The following is a 20,626-nucleotide window of genomic DNA, read 5'->3' as shown; positions in this document are numbered from 1 at the left end:
CCCCACCCCACCCAGCATATTTGTTTCTTCACCTCACTGCCAACCTGGCACCTGGCACCTGGCACCACCATCTCTTGGATTCTGGATTCTGCTTTTTCAATTTATTTTATGGATCCTCTATCTAAGTACAAGGTCAGCAAGTAGCTGACAAAAGAAATGGACATTGTACAGATAAAAATCACACCTCTTGTACATGCACATATGTTTATATAAATAATCCATAGTCAACATGGGTGCCCTGGAAACTGGGCATGAGGCACAGGGGTGGCTCACAGTGGCAGATAGTAAGGACCTTTCTGAGGAAGACATGCTTCAGCTGAGTCCTAGAGGGTAAGGAGGAGTTAGGGACAAAAGGAAAGTTGTCTGTAAGTAATGGCATGTGTAAAGGTCCTGAGACAGAAGGGATACGAATGTTTGAGGCTCAGAAAGGAGGCTCTTATCCTGAACAGACTGAGATCTAGAAAGCAGGGCAGGGATGAAAAAAAAAAAAACCAGTGTGGATGGAGGTCCCAGAAGTCTTGGTGGGGGCATCATTTGGAATTACTCAAGTAACCATGAGCACCCCAGAAAGGATTTAAGCAAAGAGCTGCCAACAAGATTCACATTTCAAACCGCTGTTTGTCTGGCTGGCCAGAGAGTGGCCTGGAAGAGTCAGGGGTCATTTCTGAGAACCACTGAGGGACCATAGTCCTGCTTTTGTGTGGAGACATCAGTAGCCTGCACAATACCAGGGGCACAGGGTGTGGAGAACAGAAAAGACACAACAGGATCTGGTAGGCAGTGAAGCATTGGGTGTTCCCAGGGTTCTCTAGGGCAGAGGTCAGCAAAGACTAAAAGGTAAATGCATGAGCTATGCAAGCCGCCCTTGCCAAAGTGGGCCAAGTACAAGTGTGGCTGGGACTCAGCCTTTAGGATATTCTCTGTGTGTCCAATGATGTAGCGACTTCATTTGCCAGGAACACACTGGATTTCTGTGTATAGCCGCCTCCGAGCCTGAGAATTGTTCAGTGACTCCCTGAGGATGTGAGTGGCTGTGGGATCCTCAATCTAGGTATCCACACAGGGTGTTGCTATTCAACTCTTTCTTTGCCACACCAAAGCAACACTGCAAGCCTTCTCTAGAAACAATGTAAAAATAGGCAGAGGGCCAGAATTGAACCAGATACTCTCACCAAATCTACCTGGAAAAATCACCAGCTGATTTCAACCTTTGCAGGGCACTGATGGAGAAACTGAGCCTCAGAAAGAGACCTGGGAAGGCAGTGGGAACCTGAGATGCTCAGGAAAAGAGCTGAGTGGATTGTTAGGCCTCGGGTTCAATCTGTGCTTTCAGGCTGTGTGCCCATGTGTATTAATCTTTGTGCATACGTATGTACATGTCCATCTGTGTATAGATGTGTATGCACATGCACGTGTTTCTGTGTGTACATATCTATACATGTGTGCATCCATGTACAGGTGTACTGGCTGGTTTTGTATGTCAACTTGACACAAGCTGGAGTTATCACAGAGAAAGAAGCCTCCCTTGAGGAAATGCCTCCATGAGATCCAGCTGTAAGGCATTTTCTCAATTAGTGATCAAGGCTGGAGGGCCCAGCCCATTGTGGGTGGTGCCATCCCTAGGCTGGTAGTCTTGGGTTCTATAAGAAAGCAAGCTGAGCAAGCCAGGGGAAGCAAGCCAGTAAGCAGCACCCTTCCATGGCCTCTTCATCAGCCCCTGCCTCCAAGTTCCTGCCCTGTGTGAGTTCCTGTCCTGACTTCCTTTGATGATGAACAGCAATGTGGAAATATAAGCCGCCCTTTCCTCCCCAACTTGCTTCTTAGTCATGATGTTTTAGTTAGGAATAGAAACCCTGACTAAGACAACAAGTATATTTGTTTCCTCTGTGTGCATGTGTGTGTACTTGTGTATTTGTGTGATCACCTGTGTGCTTGTAAGCATTTTTTTATCTCTGTGCATGCATGTTCATGTACAAGTGGTTTTTTTTTCCCACTCTGTATCTGTATGTCTCTGTGTTTGTGTCTGTACATCTGTGTGTACATGTGTATCTCTGTATATATATGTATGTCTGAGTCTACATGTGTATCTGCATGTGTCTGTGTATGAGTGTAGGGCTCTGAGGAAGTGGTGATTGGATCCCTCCAACCTTTTCCAGATGCCAGGCTCATCTCTGAAGCTCCTTACCTACTTCAGTGTCCTTCAGCCATCCCAGACCCACAGAGAGTGAGCCCCTGGAGCCTGCATCTTTAACAAGCTCCAGGTACCCTGATGATTGTCAAAGGTCTAGATGTCATGGGGGGTGATTACGGTCTCTTTGCTGCACCTTATATCCAGGGAGGAAGAAGGGGATGGTCAGAGGAGACAGGCAGGAGCCTCCTTTGTATTAATATAGGACCTGTAGGCTTAAAATAGAGAAGACAGAGCCATGATGGGAAGTGTGCACCCCAAACTGCCCCTTTAGTAGAGCCCTGCTGTCACAGCTGATGTTGCCAGGGAAGCACTCAGGAGCCAATTCCTTTCTTCCTGAGGATCCTTCCTGTGATTTGGAATGTGATTTGGTCACCAGTAGCATTCAGAGGCATAACAAACTGGCAAAGATGAGCATGTGTCCCAGTCCACTGACCTTATCACTTACTGTCACAGATAACTCTAAGTTGCAGTAAATAACCAGTGCTCTGCAAATCTTTCCATCCACACTTCTCAGACAGAGGGAGCCAAAAGCCACAGGCTTGAAATCACGTAGAAGCACCAAATTCTGACTGGAAGTGAGACATCAATTCCGTGTGATTCGTGTGTGTTTGTTTCTATGTAAAATGGGCATTTCCTGGTGGACACAGACAAATCTGAGCAAGTGGCTTCTTATGTTGGCATTCCTGCAGAGCAGGGCATACCCTGGGCATATCCCAGTGAGGTCTAGGCTGGTGTCTGGGAAACTCCCTGAAGGCTTCAGGCATGCGGTGCAGGTTGAGGGCTTGGCTGATGAGGGGTCTCTGTTTAACACACTCCCAGACACTTTGTCATGAGCAATCAGAGGAGCTTAGGCATAAACATTTGTTATTCACAACTAGAATAATCCAGGCCTGACTAAAGGTGAGATGATTTTTCCAATTCTTTATGTGGAGGTGGGGTCCAGAGTAGGTTTGCATGTGAACTATTCTACCAAGAAAGCCACTAAGGATGCACCTTCTCCTCAAGACACCCCATGACAGATCTTCGACATCAGGCAAGAAAAAAAGTAGGTTTATAATTTTAACCACTTAGGAGTGAAGTTTAACATGTCCTTTATTTGTGACCATGAACTTTATCAACAAGCCATAGACTTCTCATGAAGGAAAGTCTAGATACGATGGTGGTATGTCTAACTCAAATATCTACAGTGAGGGCTTGAGAGACAGATGGCTCAGTGGTTAAAAGCATGTATTGCTCTTTCAGAACTGGGATTTAGTTCCCATCACCCACATCAGGCACCATAAAACTACTTTTAACTCTAGCTCCAGGTGATCTGACACCTGTGCCCTCCTCCAACACCACACATACACAGCATATACACACATATTCATGATTAAAATTCATGATTTAAAATTAATTAAAGTTAAAAAATAAAAAACACAATATCTATGATGAATGTTGCCTTGAAATCATGATAGTGGATGATCACATGATCCCACCAAAAAACCCTTCAAAACATCCCTGATCCCCAAACCCAAAATCTGAAACTTCCAGAATGTCAACATAATACAAGTAGAAAAGCTTATGGGCAAGAGGTTTTGTTTCACAGATGAAATAACTAAAAATACATACATGAGGTATACATGAAACAAATCAATCTCATCTCCCAGATGCTCATCAGATATATGAAATATTCCAAAACTTGGAAAAATCCCAAACTTGACATGTTTGATTTCAGGCATCCCAGGTGGGATCATGTATTGAAGGCACTCACCAAGAAGTGTCCCTGACCCCAGGCCATGTAGTTACCTTTAGATGTTCTCCAGCTGCATTTTGATACACTTGCTTTGCTGTGTATTTAACTGATTCATTAGTAATGATTATCCTGAGGAGACCTGAGGCTTTCACCTACTTACCTGGTAGTGAGTAGATCAGTCTCAGTGGCTGGTGGGTGACATTGTGCTTTGAGCTACGGCCCTTACCTGTGGATCAGAGAGCCGGGAGAGGTCAGGGTACAGATAGAACTTGATGCCTTCAGAGGCGCCTGGCAATGTGACCCCTCGGATCAGGAGGATCAGCAGCATGATGTAGGGGAAGGTTGCGGTGACATACACGACCTGCCCAGGAGAAGAGAGACAAGAGGTAGGCAGCGGTGGTAGTGATGGGCTTATTTCACTCAGCACAGCTCCCTCTCCGGGCTGCAAACCATTCTTTATGGCGGCGACCCTGAAAGTGATGGAGCATGCTCTCTGTATCCATCTACACAGCCCAGTCTCAGAAAAACAATTGGCTCTGAGCATCCTCAGGCTCTTGTTTCCATAGCTGCCAGTAGCCATGGATGCTCATGCTTCTCATATCAACCAGCCCGCACAGTGTTTGCAGAGAGCTCTACAATTCTCTGTGTCATCTCTTGACAGCTGACAGCATCCGATACAATGCAAGCACCATGCAATCAGCACCCTGCATTATCTAGGGAACAATTACAAGGAAAAAAACTCTACACATCCAGTTCCGATGCAAACATCCATTCATGACTTCTGTCTGGGTTTCTTTGAATTCACAGATGTGGCTCCTATGTGACTGGACTGACAGGAAGTACCTCAACCAGAGTCCTAGAGGCAAAGAGTGGGATGAATGTGCCTCCCTTGTCATCTTTGTCATGTTGGGTGTGACATCCCTGTTAATCAAGAGGAACATGTGCAGGAGATGCATCTTCCAAGGTTGTACATGGTCGGCAACAATGTGTCCTATGTTTAAACCTTGAGAGGGGAGATTCCATGTTAAGGTTCTTACTGCATAAATGGACTTAGAGAAGGGAGGAAGAGAGGAAGGAAGGAAGGGAGGGAGGGAGGGAGGGAGGGAGGGAGGGAGGGAGGGAGGGAGGGAGGGAGGAAGGAAGGAAGGACGGACTGTGATAGTGGTGAGCCTCACCAAGAGCCAAGGGGCGAGGGCCCACATGCACACCTGTTTGCCTCACTCTGCCTACTTCTCAGTGGAGTCTATACAGAGGACATATGAGGAGCTTGACAGCAGTGGGTTTCAAACTCACTGAAAGACATAGAAATCACAACCCTGTGCCTGGAGCTCTGGGAAAGAAGTTTCTCAAAACACTTCCATATGGGTCACTGCTAATGTTGTCTATCTAGCTCCACTCATTTTAACTGTATGTATTTACTGTGTGGGGTGTGTGTGGATGATACGGCACATGGGTGGAGGTCAGAGGGAAATTTTCAGGACTCAGCACTCTCCTTTCACTATGTGTTTCCCAGGGATCCAACTCAGGTTGTCAGGCTTGGCAGCAAGCACCTTTTCTAGCTGAGCCATCTTGCTGGTCCTCTATTTCACCTCTTTTAAAACTTGGCCAGGACTCTTTTAAATCCATTTCACAATTCATTAATGGTCTAAGACCTGCAATTTTGAAAAGAACTGTTCTTAGTAAAAATATTTTCTTTTTATAACCAAAGATAGGCTGGGACCCAGGGGTAGGAAAGGAGATGGGAAGTAGAGGCAGAGTGGGAGAGCAAGCTGAGGAGGCAGGGAAGCATCCTGCACTGGTTTGGAACCCTCTAGGTCTGGTCTGCTTGGAGGCAGATGCTTGAACCCAGAGAAGCTGAGACAGGCTGAGCCAATAGAGACAGTGCACTCAAGGACACACAGCCCTCCTGAGGCCCCTGGCCTGAATACTGCCCAAGCCGAGCTGGCCAACCATCCATACTCTGGACCCAGCCCTGGGTCCCCACATAGGTGCCAGCCCTCCTCCACTGGAGGACCCTGCAGGACTCAGAGTCCTGCCACATTTGACCCCTTTTTCTTTGTCATTTTCTATTCTCTAATCACTTGCACTGTCTCTTGTTGGAACCTCGCCACTCTTGTTTAGAAGGGAGCTTGTCACCATTCAAGGGCCAGGGACATTCTTAGATTCCAATTTAGCTCTGCATAGCCCTCTGTGCACACAGATGCAGAACACAGGCTTGCTGATGGCTGGGACTCAGACACCACAGGGCAAGCATGTGCTCTGAGCAGGGTGCCTCTGCTACCGCCCCTCACTCCTGTGCAAGCTGGGCCGGCTTTGGCCAGGGCTACAGTCTTTCACATTGGTCCTTCATTCACATCCTCACTTCTTTATTACGCATGTGCTCACAATACTGAAGCCATTCCTGGGCAGTCAGGATTGAGCTCTGCCTGGGTAAGGAAAACTCAGCCAATGAGGCTTTCTGCTCTAAGAAGCTTCCAAATGGTTGAAAAGAAAGACAAAGAGACAGATAATGCATTCTGTGGTGGGCACAGAGAGGCAGCAGCCCATGACAAGAGCAGTCAGGGTAGACTTCTCCAAAAAGGTGACCCAGAAATCAGATCCTAAAGGAGTAGATCTCAGGACATGAAACTTGGGGTGGAGGGGAGAGGGAAATGGAATTTCTGCTGCATGTCAGAGGCACGCACGGCACATATACAAGTACATACACAAATGGATGTCCAGGCATGCATGTGCACACAGACACACACATGCACACACATGCATATATGCAAATACACATACATGCATATGCCTGCACACATGTATATACACATATACACACAAACTCGTGTCTGTACATTGACATGCACTGTACATGCAAACACATTGGACACACACACATATACATGAAAGCAGTACTGGCTTTGCTCATCCTACATGTCTCTACACAGGGTAGGGGTAGAGGGTGCTCTGGGAAGGAAGAGTTATCATCTTTTATATATGAGTAAGGAGAGAGAGCTCAGTAGCTTGTACAAAGTCACCCAGCTAATGAATAATGTCCAGAGATGGATTCATAGCAAGATTCAGCTTACTTCCAGGGTCACCTATTTGAACAACCCAATATCCCACTCACAAGATCACCACAATATCTATGAAAATACTTTATTATTTCCCTCATTTGAGAGAAGCTCAGTCATTTTGTTAGCACAAGGCACAGGTTTAAACACACTCCTCAAATGAGGGGATACAAGGATCAGCAGAGATGGTGACAATGCATCCTCTAGACACACCTGGAAGGTTGGATCATTTTTCTGTGGGTGCTATCTCTGGTCTTCAATGATAGCTCACTTAGCCTCTGGTTCACCAGTGCCTGCATTGAAGCTGGCAAATGAGCCATGGGCCCCCCAGCATGTCGTATGACTGATGCATTCTCATACTGTCATATACAATGCCACAAAGTGTCATTCAAAGAAAAGAGTATGCAAATCAGACACACAATTGGAATAGGCAGTCAATGTTAACAATAAGAAAAAGGTCAGCCATGGCTGTGGCTCATCATTGGCCAGCAAGCTGACTGCTGTAAAACTCTCCTCTTCCCCTATTTTATAGACCTTGCCTATGACAGATATTCAGCATTGCACACATATTCTCTAAGGAACATTTGTTAGGGCTGGAGTGATGGCTCAGTGGTAAAGAGTGCTTTCCCTTGCTGCTCTTCCAGATGACCCAAGCCAAGCCTCCATCTTCTACATTGAACTCCTCCAGAACATCCCACTGTGGTCTCAATACTCAATGGCTTTTCTAGCCCAAAATTCCAAAATCCTCCCGCAATCCTCCTCAAAACTTGTTATAAATACCCCACTCCTGGTACCAAGTTACGTTAGTCAAGGTTTATATTACTGGCAATGAAAGGGTTTATTCACTTTATACTTCTACATTGCTGTTCATCACCAAAGGAAGTCAGGACAAGAACTCAAGCAGGGCAGGATGCTGGAGGCAGAGGCTGATGAAGAAGTCATGGGAGCGATGCTATTTACTGGCTGGTTCCCAGTACTCCTATCAGGTGGCGCACAACTTTATATGATGCTAGTTCCTAGGGATCTGACACCTCTGTCCTCTGAGGGTACCTGCACTCATTTGCATGTACCTGCATGTGGGTGGATGTGTATACATACTGAACCCCCCACATCTATACATAATTTTAAAACATAAGAACTTTTAAAATATTTTAAAATATTGATTTATTCATTTATTTTGTGTATGTGTGTAGATATGGGTATGGGGGTATATAGGGATATAGAGGAGTATAAGTCAAAGAACAGTCTACAGGAGCTAGTTTTCTCCTTTCATCACATGGGTCCCTGGGTTTGAATTCAGATTGTAAGGTTACAGCAAGCACCGTACCCTCAGAGCCATCTCACTGGCACCTGTATATACACACTTGATTCTTTTGAGTACCATTAAGTCAGCTCAAATCTACAAGTCATGTGGAGGTAGCAGCCTAGCTGCCATCAACTAGGGTAACAACCTAACAACCACGTGCCAATCAGATGCAGTAGCCAGGAGCTTCCATGTCCCAGATTTCTTTCTCCAGCTTAGCTGTCATGAGCCCTTGCTCACACAGTTGAAAGATGAGAATGCAAAGCCTAAGGATAACTCACATTCGTAGGGATTTATCCTCGGCCTGCAAGAGCATTTTGATGAGGCTGAATTTGCTGGTTTTCCTATGTTGTCTTTACTGAGTGGATAGGGTCACTGAGTATCCTTCAGAGAATCACGTAAGACCAGACTGAGTATGCCCTCTGTGCCCAGGCAGTGTGGATGGCAGACTGAGCCTCATCCTGGTGGTGGTGTGATCCGTTAAGTGGCTGATGGTTCTGAGTGATGATTCTGAGGCCACAGAAGGAGCTCCCAGGGGATGCTATGCTTCTGTATTACATTAGTACAGCCAAGCCTGCTAACCAGTGTCCATACTTTCATTTTTATACTTTTAACAAAACCATAAAAGATAGGTAATATGCAAATGAGTTGCCCACAGACCATCGAGTGGGCATGTTTACTACCAGAATGAAACCACTGACTGGCATGTGTTGCCCAAGATCCACTCCTAAGCTAAAGTGTGAGAGTATCAGTAAGGGTACAAAGGGTGGTTTGGGGTATCCTTACATAATACACACAGGGGTGAATGACATCAGAGTTGAAAATATAATATTTCCCCATATCCCTTCTCCTGTGTTTCTATTTTTGGCCACTCTGGATGTTTGTGTTATCTTTGATCCCTACCCCATATCCCACACACACACAACAGCTGTTGACTTTTGCCATATAGATCTGTCTGTCAAGAGATTGTCCACAAATGACATGTGTCAGCACCCCCTTCTCTTGTGCACTTGTCAGACACTACTAATCAATCACAGCATTCCTTGCAGCTGAGCCTGCCAGCAGCCTCAAAGCCCTCCATGCAGTTCTTCAGCTATCACCCCTAACCTACTCCACATATCATGTGTGCATTTCCAGTTTCCCACAGGCCAATGGATGTGTAAGATCCAGGTCTAATCCTTAAAGAAGGCTGCTGAGCCAAGTGCTTCACAGGTCTCTGAGACGGATCTGTGAAAGTGGTTTGGAGCCTGGCATCCCTGGGTAAGTGGGAATGGAAGAGGCCAAGGATATGGGATGGGCACAGAATTTGCCTACTGAACATCTAGAAACTTCCAAGCGGTCACTGGGGTGATGGGGAGGTTGGCCTCTTTCCTCAGCTGTCCCCACAAGCCATCACACTCAATTCCCACAATTTGGCCCACTCACTGTATTCTGCACTCACAGCAAGGGTCCTTTGCTCCCTTCCTTCTGGGTCACTGTGACAATCCTGTGCTGTCCACATTGCTGCCCAGGTTCAGAAGCAAAGATCTGGCTCATCTCTGTCCTGAGAGTCTTAGCCAACCGCCCATGCTCAAGGTGGGGTGGAGTGAAGTGGTCGAGCCTTGGTGGCAAGTGCTAGCATCCAATCCTGTTTCTTGCTGTGTGACTTGGCAGGTCTCCACCATCCCCACCGCCAGTCCCTCACTACTAGGGAGCATGCCAGGCTCCTCCAAGTCCCCTTGCCTTTTCCCAGCCTTCCTTTGTCCATAGAGTCCATCGCCAGCTCAAGGCCACCCACAGTGTTCACTCTCTGTGTGTCTGAGTCCCCACACAGCTGGCTGAGCTTCCTCCAGGTCACATGTTCTGCCCTCCACCAGGATGTCCTTGTCCCATCTCACAGCTCTAGAAGCAAAGGCTTACAGTGGCTGATTTGAAATACCCCTTGCTCACCTCCAGCAATGAACTCTTACCCCACAAACAAAACTGCCAGCCCTGATGTGGTTATAAGGACTGCCCCATCCTGACTCAATGTCTGTCACCCATCGCTTGAACCATTCCAGCCCTCTCTCTAGCATTCAATACTATGGTTGCCTTCCCTTGAAAGCTCATTCATGACTTCTAAACTGGAAGAATGGACTTTGATGTTTGACTTCTAATGTTGCACTCACTGGTGCCAGAGCACAGAGGTCTCTGGGTTAGATGGGTATGGTCACGATTTGTTGGTGGGAGAAACACAAACTGAGGGTAGAATGCTAGTCATTTAGAATATGGTTTTACGCCATATCTATGTGAAACATGGGAGCCTTGTGAGCTGAGGTTTGGTGACTATTGGATTTTGGGAAGTGTGTTTATAGGGAAGGTCATCACAAGGGATGTCCTTGTAACAGACTCCCCTCCCTCTCCCCCACATACACTGAGTCAGGGAACTCAAGAGGTGCCCCTGGCAAGGAACAGGGTTCCTTCGAAGTCATCTGGGGACCCAGGATATGTCTGCAAGAGGGAGGAGTTGTTCACAGTGCTCATGGCTATCCTGGATGATGGGTGACTGAAACAGGCACAGTAAGTCCTTGGATAAGGTAGCACCCAGCCAGGCTGTTCCTTGGTGTTGCCAGCAACGGCTCAAACACAGGGAAGTGGGTGTGGAAGAGGGAGGGTCCATTTGTCAGCCTCCTAGGCTCAGGCTGTGAGGCCTCCCAGCCCAGAGCACACCCCTAGGTTAATGAAGAGTTTCACTATTGTTGGATCCCCTTGCATCAGGTCACCTCCTTCTGCACAGAAAGGTCGCATAATTGTGGTAATTACACTGTATCCTGTCTTAATTGACTCTAATTGCTCATTTGCATAGCAATACTGGAATCCTGGGGTGCTTTTCCCCCTACTTCCAGGACACAGCTATTTATTTCATAGCAGGGAGATTGTCTGGTCACTGGGAATGCCACAGAGTTTGTAGAAGGGCCTCCCCTCCCCAAGTTTTTCAGGACAATGGGCAAGCTATAAAGTGGAGTGTTGTTCAAAAAGCATTTGGAAAGTGGATTGATGTGGGGACAAAGGTCCCTAGGGTCAGTAGATCCAGAATGCTGGACTGCTCAGGCAGATTCCATTCCTCACTGAGTGAGAAGGTATAGTACAGTGAAGACAAGGACAGATGGGCTAATTCAAGCTCCCACATTGTGTTCCACAAATGGACTTACTTATGTGAGCTAATTTTTGTTATTTACCTGAATCTTCTCAAAGGTTTTATGGTATCAAACTCGAGAAGGAAGCTGTGAACTTCTGCCAGACAGTAAGCCATCTCTAAGCCCAATGGGTCAGTGACTGCAGAATTAAATGTGGTGAAATCAGATGAGAATAAATTCTAGCCAGAGGCTGGCTGTCCTAGGGGATGCTCTGTCTATGTCTAAAGAAAAAGAAGCAAGTTTGAGAGGGGCTAACCTTAAACCAGCTCTTCCTTGGACTCTGCCAAGGAAGCAACCATCCCACGATGTAACAATGATCTTGTTTGCTTTTCATGCAGATAAGATCATTCTGGGGTTCTCTACCAGTAGAATTTCTTCCATATTTGTAGTGAAAGACCAGACAGTTGCTATGTGAGGTCCTCTCTGGGTCTTGGATTCTAAGGGGATCAGTCCTCTGTCAAGTGCTAGCCTTGGCAAAGAACCAGGACTCTCTGGCGCTCTCCAGGGTCCTGACACTGATTTGTGTTGCACTAACTGCCCAGGCCATGGACCATGCTTCCATTAACAGCACCTGGATGACAGAGATGGTTGACACTGTTACCTCTAACCTGCCTTATGTGGGTTTCTCTATATACTTTTCAGACTGAAACCTTCAAGATGGTTTATCCTGGCGCAGAGCTGGAAGCACTCAGAAGTTTGTCCTCTCGGTGCTACAGCTTCTGTTCTTAACCTGGAGCCTCTGGCTTGACTAGAGTTTGACTACCCTCAGCCATGGCAAGCCCATGAAATCCCCCGTGCCCATTTCACTTTCCAGATGGTCATTCCAGCACATATAGTTGCCCTCTGGGCTAGAAAGCATAGCACTAAACATACAGAATCTACAAGCATTCTTTGACTATTAACAGATAGTTGTTACTGTCCCCAACCCAGGTTTCTAAGGACCACTCCCAGATTTCACAGTGGAGACTATTCTAACCTTCACCAAATAGTCAGACATACCCTCCATTAAGGACTTGTCAGGCTTTGAGAAGACGTGAAGAAGATGAAAATCTGAAAAATGGAAGCTTCCACGGACGTAGTTGGCTTCCCACATTTTTTTTTTTTTTACAACTGACTAATGGTGTTTATTAACAGCGCAGACAACCTGATTGTCACCAAACATTGTATCACCATAAAGTGCATGTTTCACACTGGCATCCCAAGACAGGTTTAAGGGGAAGGAGAGGAAGATGCTATGAGACAGCATCAGAGCAGGCCCCAGGTGAGTCTGATGAGCAGAACGTGGCACTCACTGTAAGACCATGAGGAAGCTCTATTATCTACTCCTTCATCTACAATAACTAGACCCCAGTTTAGAGCATGTGTGCATGTGTATGTGGGGTCACTGACAGGTGTGCTCCTCAATCACATTCCACTTTATTTTTTAAGATAGGGTCACTCACTATGGAGGTCTGCTATTTGGCCAGCAAGCCTCAGACACCCTTTTTCTGCCTTCCTGGTGCAGGGCTTGCAGCATACAATGCCACACCAAGGCTTTTAATGTGGGTGCCGAGATCCAAACTCCTTATTGACTAAAAAACTCTCCCCAGTCCAAGACTCCTCATTCTTAACAGAACTTATTGTTGCCTGATCCCAACCCCCTCACTGCTAGGTGGTCATATGATAATAGCTAGTCAATAAGACACAAATGAAGGTGCTGCGTAGCACTTCCAGATCATGTACGTGAAAGGAAGGGCTAGATCCTACCCTTCCATCTTGCCTTTGCATGGTCTTAAATGAATATAAGAGCTCTTAGGTTATGAAACTGTGGGAAATACCCTAAGAGAGCCAGGACTGAGGACAGAGGGCTGAGCTCCTAAGTCTGATCCATCAGGTGAGAGGGAGGGAATGAGACTTAGTCCAACAGAGAATCTAAATGTCTAGCCACCAGCTGCCTCTCTGACCTTGCATAGGTACTGCTGTTCCCACTCTGTGTGGGTCTGGGTCTGGGTCTATGTTTTTGTTAAGTGAAGGTACTGGTTAAGAAGATCCATATCTCCCTTTGCAGACACACAGAAATGGTGAGGATGACCTGAGGACCCCAGAAGGCCATTGAGAGCAACCATCTGCTACTTCTGAATCAACCAGGAATATCAACAAATAGGAAGGGCTTAGCTATGAAATTAAAGCTTCAAGCTTCCCTGCCATAGTTCAAGAGCAGTGTTGGTGGGGACCTGCACATAAGGTACTTTGACATGCATAAGGTGTGTGTAAGTTCCCTGAGCTTACATCTTCCCAGTTTATAAAGAGAGGTCAATTCCCACACAGATGATGAAGGTAGGTCAGAGGTCACCATCACTCAGTCACAAGAAAGGCTAGGGTGGCACCTCATCCTAGCAAATGAATAGTCTTTATGGATAAGGTACAATGTAGCATGGGATGTAGACTTCAAACAGAGGCTGAATCAGTCTCATCTCAGTTTCGAGACAGTCAGACACAGTGACTCTGGAAAATACTTAGGAGACCACCTCACTAATGAATGTGGTACTGACTGGGGACATGGTGGGACTGGAAAGCTGATGGTAAGAGGGGTTAATTCACTGGCTGGGGAAGCCTGAGAGCAAAGGGCAGGAGGGAAAATGACCCACAGCATAGAGATACACACATAGCCATCAATCCCAGACTCCTAAATGAAGTATGCATAACAGCAACAAAATTATGATTCAGAGCAGTAGTAAAATTATAGTTATGAAGTGGCAACAAAAACAATTTTATGGTTGGTGGTGTCATCACAAAGTGAGGGACTGTATTAAAGGGCTGCAGCATGAGGAAGGTGGAGAACCACGTATAAACAAGCTATGACCATGTCCAGAAGGAAACATACTTTCACAGTCAGGAAAGTATAGGACTCCTGGTCAGATCCCCCTGGCTCCAAAGCCTGTACCCTGACTACCACATAGACCAGTGGGGAGTCTTTTCCTCTATGATCCATCTAGGATAATTTCACACTAGTGTTTCTTGTTCTCCCTTGCCATGGGCCTTTGCGTCTGTCCTACCCTTTCTTCTGCCTCTTTAATCATGGCTGCCTTTACCATGAACCACCCTTACATGGCAACAGTACTCAGCAGCCCAGAAACACCATACAGACACAAATCCCATCTCCAGCCTTTCTTTGTGCCTCCAATAGACTTCTGCCAGGCACTGTCCTTCTGGGTTTTGATTCTCTTTTCTTCATACTGAAGACAGTAACACAGCTCATTAGATGTGTCTTTTGAGCCTCAGGTTCTTGCCATGACTGTCCCCACCTCTATGCTAACTCTGGGAGATAACCAAGCCAAGGTCTACACAGCATCAGTCCTACATCTTGGCCCATGAGCCTTTAGTAAATGGCAACCTCCTTCCTTTTACTCAGCTCTGCTTCATCTTACCTCATAATGCAGCTAGCCAACGTAGGAGCCAGCTTCCCACCTCCATGATATAATACCCAAGGCAGTTTAAGAAGTTTGGGAAGGATTATTTTGACTCATGGGTTCAGAAAGTTTGACCTGTGGTGAATTTTCTGGTTACTTTAGACATCACGGTGGGAATACAAGGTAGAGGAGATCCATTTACATCATCATCATGATCAGAGAGGAGAAAGAAGGAAGGGGGAGGCTAGGGAAGAGGAGGAAAGAGAAAGAAAGGGGGGAGGGGAGAAGAGAGAGGTACAGAGAGCGGAGTCGTCTAGATCCCAGCATCATCTTCAAAAACACACCCCCAATGACCTAACTTCCATCTCCTAGGCCCCACCTACTAAAGGTCTGAGCATAACCCTACATTGTCACAACTGATAACTCAGCCCTTAACACCCAGGCCTTAGGGAGCCATTTACACAGCTGGCTGCGCCTGTCCTCAAAGCTGTTCAAGGTTAAGGCCTGCATGCTTCTTCAGAGGCTCTGATGCTTTTATTAAGTCCTTTGCAGACTGCAAATACTAGGCTAATATGAAATTAAGATCATGACAGGTGAACATCACACATGCTACATCGGCCTTTGGTGTGGGACTGAGGTTGCTCTTTTCATCTACTTGAGATCTTTCTACTGAATCCCATCTACAGACAGTCAGGTTTACTGAGAACACTGTGGCCAGGCCCTGTGCTTGGATTCTGAGAGCAGGCTGAAGCTGATGAATGAACAAGTCCACATCCTTGAGATATTCCTACAAGAGACATAGCATAGTGAGGGAGGGGTGGCTCAGGGCTCCTGGGGATGGGCTCTGAGGGGCACAGCAAGCCCCTGTAGCTTCAATCCTGATCTGGAACCTGTCGTGAGAACAAGTCCCTGTGAGGCAGAATGTGTCAGTCTGGGAAAAAGTCACCTCCAGGGACAGAAGTGAGCCATACATGCTGGGTGACACGGTCCTGAAGCAGCAGGCATTTTTGCACGCTCATTAGGATGTCTGAATCCAATTGAGATCCTTGTCCACAGAGTATCGAAAGATGACCAGATTCGGGAGGCAGGGTTTAAGCCTATTTCATGGTGAATTAAGATTAGCTAGGGAGTCAATGCTATTGATTTTTACATCTCCACCATAAAGGCCACAGAAATGGAAACAATCTCAAAACAAGCCTGAGTGACATAAATATTCCATGCTGTGCCCAGTCAAGCCTACTCTGGGATTAAGAGCTACTGCTTACTGCTTGAAAAACATGCCCAGTACCTTGGCTAATAATGATTTAAGCGCTATCCATCTTCTTGGACTAGAAGGCTTCTGTCACCATAGCAACCAAGTGCACCAAGAAAGCACACATACCCTGGAGTGGATTCACGTGTCTGTGTGTGTGCCTGTCTATGCGTGAGTGTGCATGATAGTGTGTGTGTGGGGGGGGTGCTAGATAGGAAACTAGGAAATATCACCCCATGTGTCCTGGCTCTCTTGAGTACACTTGTAAAAATGGAGATGTGGAAAATAGCAAAGGCTCAGGCAAGGACCAGAGCTATTGCCAGGCTCTTGAAAAGAGATCTCACCTCAGACAAACCAGACCCATAGCAGAGAAGCTGGCTCCCCCACCCTCTTGCCTCAGTTGCTCTTCTGTTGCCCGTTACTCAGCTCGAAAGACACCAGGCTCACCCTTAAAAGTCCAGCTTGACAGTTTCTCAGTTCTGATACTTATTCTGTCCTGACAGACTTAAAACTTTCCTTCATTATACTTCTGTTTCTTCCCCCCTCCCATTTGAAAGGCCCCTTGCCCTAGTTTGTTTTGTAATATATTCCCTTAATCAACTAAACAATCAATGGATCAATCAACCAACTCTGATGAGCAATCTCTTCATGAGGTACTTGGTAGCAGGCCTGGAGAGATGGCTCAGTCAGTAAAGTGCTGATGTGCAAACATGAGGACCTGAGTTTGATCCCTGGAACCCATGGAGGTGGGCAGAGTGATCGTCCTTTTAATCTAAGAACAGGGAAGATAGAGGCGAGGAGATCACTGAGGCTTGCTGGCCAGCCAGATGAGCCTCAAAACATGAAGCACCAGGCCATCAAGAGACCCTGACTCAGAAAGGTGAATGGTTCCTGAAGAGAAACACATGGGGTTGGCCTCTGAGGTCTACACGCATGTGCACTCATCCATACATGTACACCCACACATGAACATCCTCCACAAGAAATAGAAATAAACAAAATAAAAGAAGCCCTTGGTATTTAATTATAGCAATGAAAACAGACTAGGATACCTCATTTTCCTTTCTCCCTGCACCCCTTGCTCATGGGACCAGAACTCAATGTAAACCAGGCTGGCTGTGAACTCAGAGATCCACCTGCTTATGCCTCTGGAGTGCTGAGATTAAAAGTGTGCACCACTATATTCAACGCGTGTGTGTGTGGGGGGGGGGGGGGAATTGAATCCAGGTCTCCATCACATTAGGTAAGCCCTCCTCTTCTGAGCCATGCCTTAACCTCTTGCCTCCTATGGTTTTGGAGGCCGAGGACTGGCTGGTACCTCCTAGTCTCATTCACCAACTGGTGGGAGTCCCAGAGTTCAAAACCCACATTTCAAATCCTTTATGATTACATCTGCCTGGATTTTCCACAACTCCACGTGGATACTTACAAATCCATATGTTCAAACCTGCAGTCCTCACGTTCTCCCCCAAACCTACATCCCCTCCATCGTCTTCTTGGACTGCGGTGCCTCCCAAGGTTTGGCCCCATTGTTTGCAGCTTCCTTTTCTCTCACTTCAGCTTGAATCAAACTCTGGAAATGGAGGAAGCATGGCTGCTACTTCTGGGAGCACCAGCATGCGTCGCTCTTGTTTTGGCCCTTTCTAGGCTAGCCAGCCCCAATGCACGCTTCCACCTTCATCTCCTGGGCCTCACTCTCCTTCCTGTCCAAGGCTCGTCAATGTCAGTGCTTCCCAAGTCTCTCCATCCCTCCACCTTCCCCTGCATTCCTTCCCGAGCAAGCCTTTGCTCACACGATCCCATCTATCCTATAACACATGTTTCTGAATTGCTGCATTTGTCCACTTACTGTTACTATCATCAAATACTAGAGACATCTAACTTTATAAAGAGAAGAGGCTTATTTAGGGAGCAGTTCAGGAAACACAAGGGCAATAACACTCGATTCATCTTGGCCCTGGGCAACAACTTATGATATCATGGCAGGGTGTGCTCTGGAAGTGAGAGTCTACCAGCAAACTGCTAGAGTGCAAGTCACCAAGGCCGTCGGCACCTGTACAACTATAGATGAGCAACAGACTTTACGGGCTAAAATAGCTAACTTTTTAGAATGTAATTTTTATGTACGTCAGCGTTATGTACATACATGCATATCTGTGTACATGTGCATATCTGGTACCTATGGTGGCCATGAGTTGGAGTTACAGAGGTTTGTGAGCCACCATGTGGGGGTACCGGGAACCCAACCTGAGTCCTGGAAGAACAGCGAAGGCTCATAATCACTGAGCCATCTGTCTAGCTCCTGGTTGAAATATCTGAAAGTAACTGAGACCACTTGTTTAATACTTAGGATGACGCTAGTGAGATGGCTCAGTGGATAAAGGCACTGGCTGCCGAGCCTGAGGGTTTGAGTAGAATCCTCAGGAGCCACTGATGGAAAGAGAGAATGGATTCCTTTAAATAGTTCTCTGACCTCCACATATAAGTCTTGGCACATCACACATTAATATATGACAAGATACTTAAATGTTTTTAAAAGGTGGAACTATTCTTTTCTGCAGAAAGTTATCAAAAAAAAAAAAAGGTTGGTGGAATTTAATACTGAAAAGCCAACTTTAGGAACAGGATCTTGAGTCTACTTTTAAAAATTCCACATTTTCTTGAGGCAACCCAGTACTTTATAGATCTAAAAAAAGATACCACAGGCAGAGGAGGCTAGCCCGTTGTTACTGTGCTACCCCCATGTTCCTGTGGCTGAACTGCATACACAGCCTGCTAGTACTCTGACCAGCAAACCGAACCTGCAGATGCTGAAGATCCTGTGGATGAGCCACCACAGCAGCAAGTATCCACACCGCGTGCCACAGTCCAGCACAGGACACAGTGCCAAGGGAGGTGTACTACACTTCTGATTTCTGTTCTGTCTTGATGGGAGACACAATGAGGTTTTTTGTTTTGTTTTGTTTTGTTTTGTTTTGTTTTTTCACAAAGTAATGGCATATTTCAGGTGAAATATGTCAGTTAGCCATTTCTTCTTTTAAGAGTAGGGCACAAAATAAAAATCAGATGGTATCTCTGGACCCCCCGAGTGTAGAAAGGTACATATGCCCAAATAACTATGAGTTTTATAGCATTCCTATGGGTTCATGGGGGCTCTGATGCCTCTTCATGCCCAGGACAAGGAATCTTAATGTACATGAGGTGATTCCACACCACTTGTCTCTCTCTGAGCCTAGGCACCTCAGAGGCAACCCAGACATCTCCTGGTGCATTCTCACTGGCCACTGCAATCTTGATGAGAACTCAGAAGAGAGAATTATCTCCTCTAGTCTCTGTACTTAGTGTTCTCTTCCCCAGTGGCACCACATCTGGCTCTGGTCATTTAGCTTGCAACCTGGGTTTCATCATTAATTTTTCTGACTCCCAAACCCACCATAAACAGAGTGGAAGATCCACCCTCTGGGGCACTTCCTAACCCCATGCTCTTCTCTCCACCTCAAGGCACCTGATGTCTCTGACCTGTACTCTCTCTGTGGTCACCTATACCTATTCACATGTCATGGCTCTGGACACACCACAGGGAAGAAGCCAGGCCATGCCACCACTTGGCTTCCAGATATATCCAAGTTGGGTTCTCTAGGCCACATGGTTCCCAGGATAGCTGTGAATGTGGCTGGACATATTTATAAACACCACCATTGTGTCACAGTGTCAAAAGGCCTTACAGTGATCAGCTGAATTCTCGACTTCTCTCTAGGCTTGCCCACCCATGTACTGTCTCAAGGTCTACATAGGTGTCTAACACTTGCTGATTGACTCCACTTCAAGATGGTCAGCTGCGTAAAACAATGAAGCAATATCATATGCTTCATTTCCACCATGAAACCTGAAGTAGGTCTGCCTGCTGGCATCTCATCACACATGGTCATGCACATCTATAAACACTGTAGAATTCTTAGGAAACTTAAGTGGTATAGTGCAAGCTGGTGGTTATGGTAACATCTGTCTTGCCTCCTAAGGGCTCCTTAAGCACGCCTCTGTGTGCTGATGAGTAAGGGGGAGTTTCCTGATATCACAGAGACTAAAGCACTGTGTTAAAATCCAAGGACTAGGATTTCTAGGAACACTACAGTGCACACCAAACCATGACAAAAGCCCTACTTCCCAAGATTTCCAAATGGCCTGTCAACTATGTGGGAGCAAGAAGTTCTAACCACTGAGCTTAAAGTCTTTTTTACATGAAACTGAAAGGTTTTATTCGGGTCTGCTAAGATTGGATCCAGGGCCTTGCATAGCCAAGGTTTTTATTCTTCCTGATATTAATTAAAACTGAGGTTTCCACAAATACAATCATCACTCAAGGTGAGGTGAGGCAGGTTATCCAAACAGCATTCCTCCTTTCAGATAAATCGTGTTGCTATGCCAACACTACCAAGACTCTCCTGACCAAGGCACCACTCCTGGGCAGCCATGTTTATAACCATTGCAATAGTGGGGACTCTAAACTAATATCTGTGCTTACTTGAAGCTCTTACTTCAAGATGG

General features: G+C 46.3%; 1 protein-coding gene across 1 annotated transcript in view; it reads right to left on the bottom strand.

Moving 5' to 3' along the window:
• Slc6a11 (solute carrier family 6 member 11) overlaps positions 1 to 20,626 on the bottom strand; it is a 118,476-nt gene that overhangs the window by 54,126 nt on the left and 43,724 nt on the right. Inside the window, exon 6 of the mRNA XM_031382962.1 lies at positions 4,153 to 4,287. Coding sequence (XP_031238822.1) covers positions 4,153 to 4,287 — 135 coding nt within the window. The remainder of the gene's footprint in view (positions 1 to 4,152; positions 4,288 to 20,626) is intronic.

Source organism: Mastomys coucha, unplaced genomic scaffold, assembly GCF_008632895.1.
Source record: "Mastomys coucha isolate ucsf_1 unplaced genomic scaffold, UCSF_Mcou_1 pScaffold20, whole genome shotgun sequence".
Lineage (NCBI taxonomy): Eukaryota > Metazoa > Chordata > Mammalia > Rodentia > Muridae > Mastomys > Mastomys coucha.
Note: the sequence above shows the minus strand (reverse complement) of the source record. Positions and strands in the feature narration are given on the sequence as shown.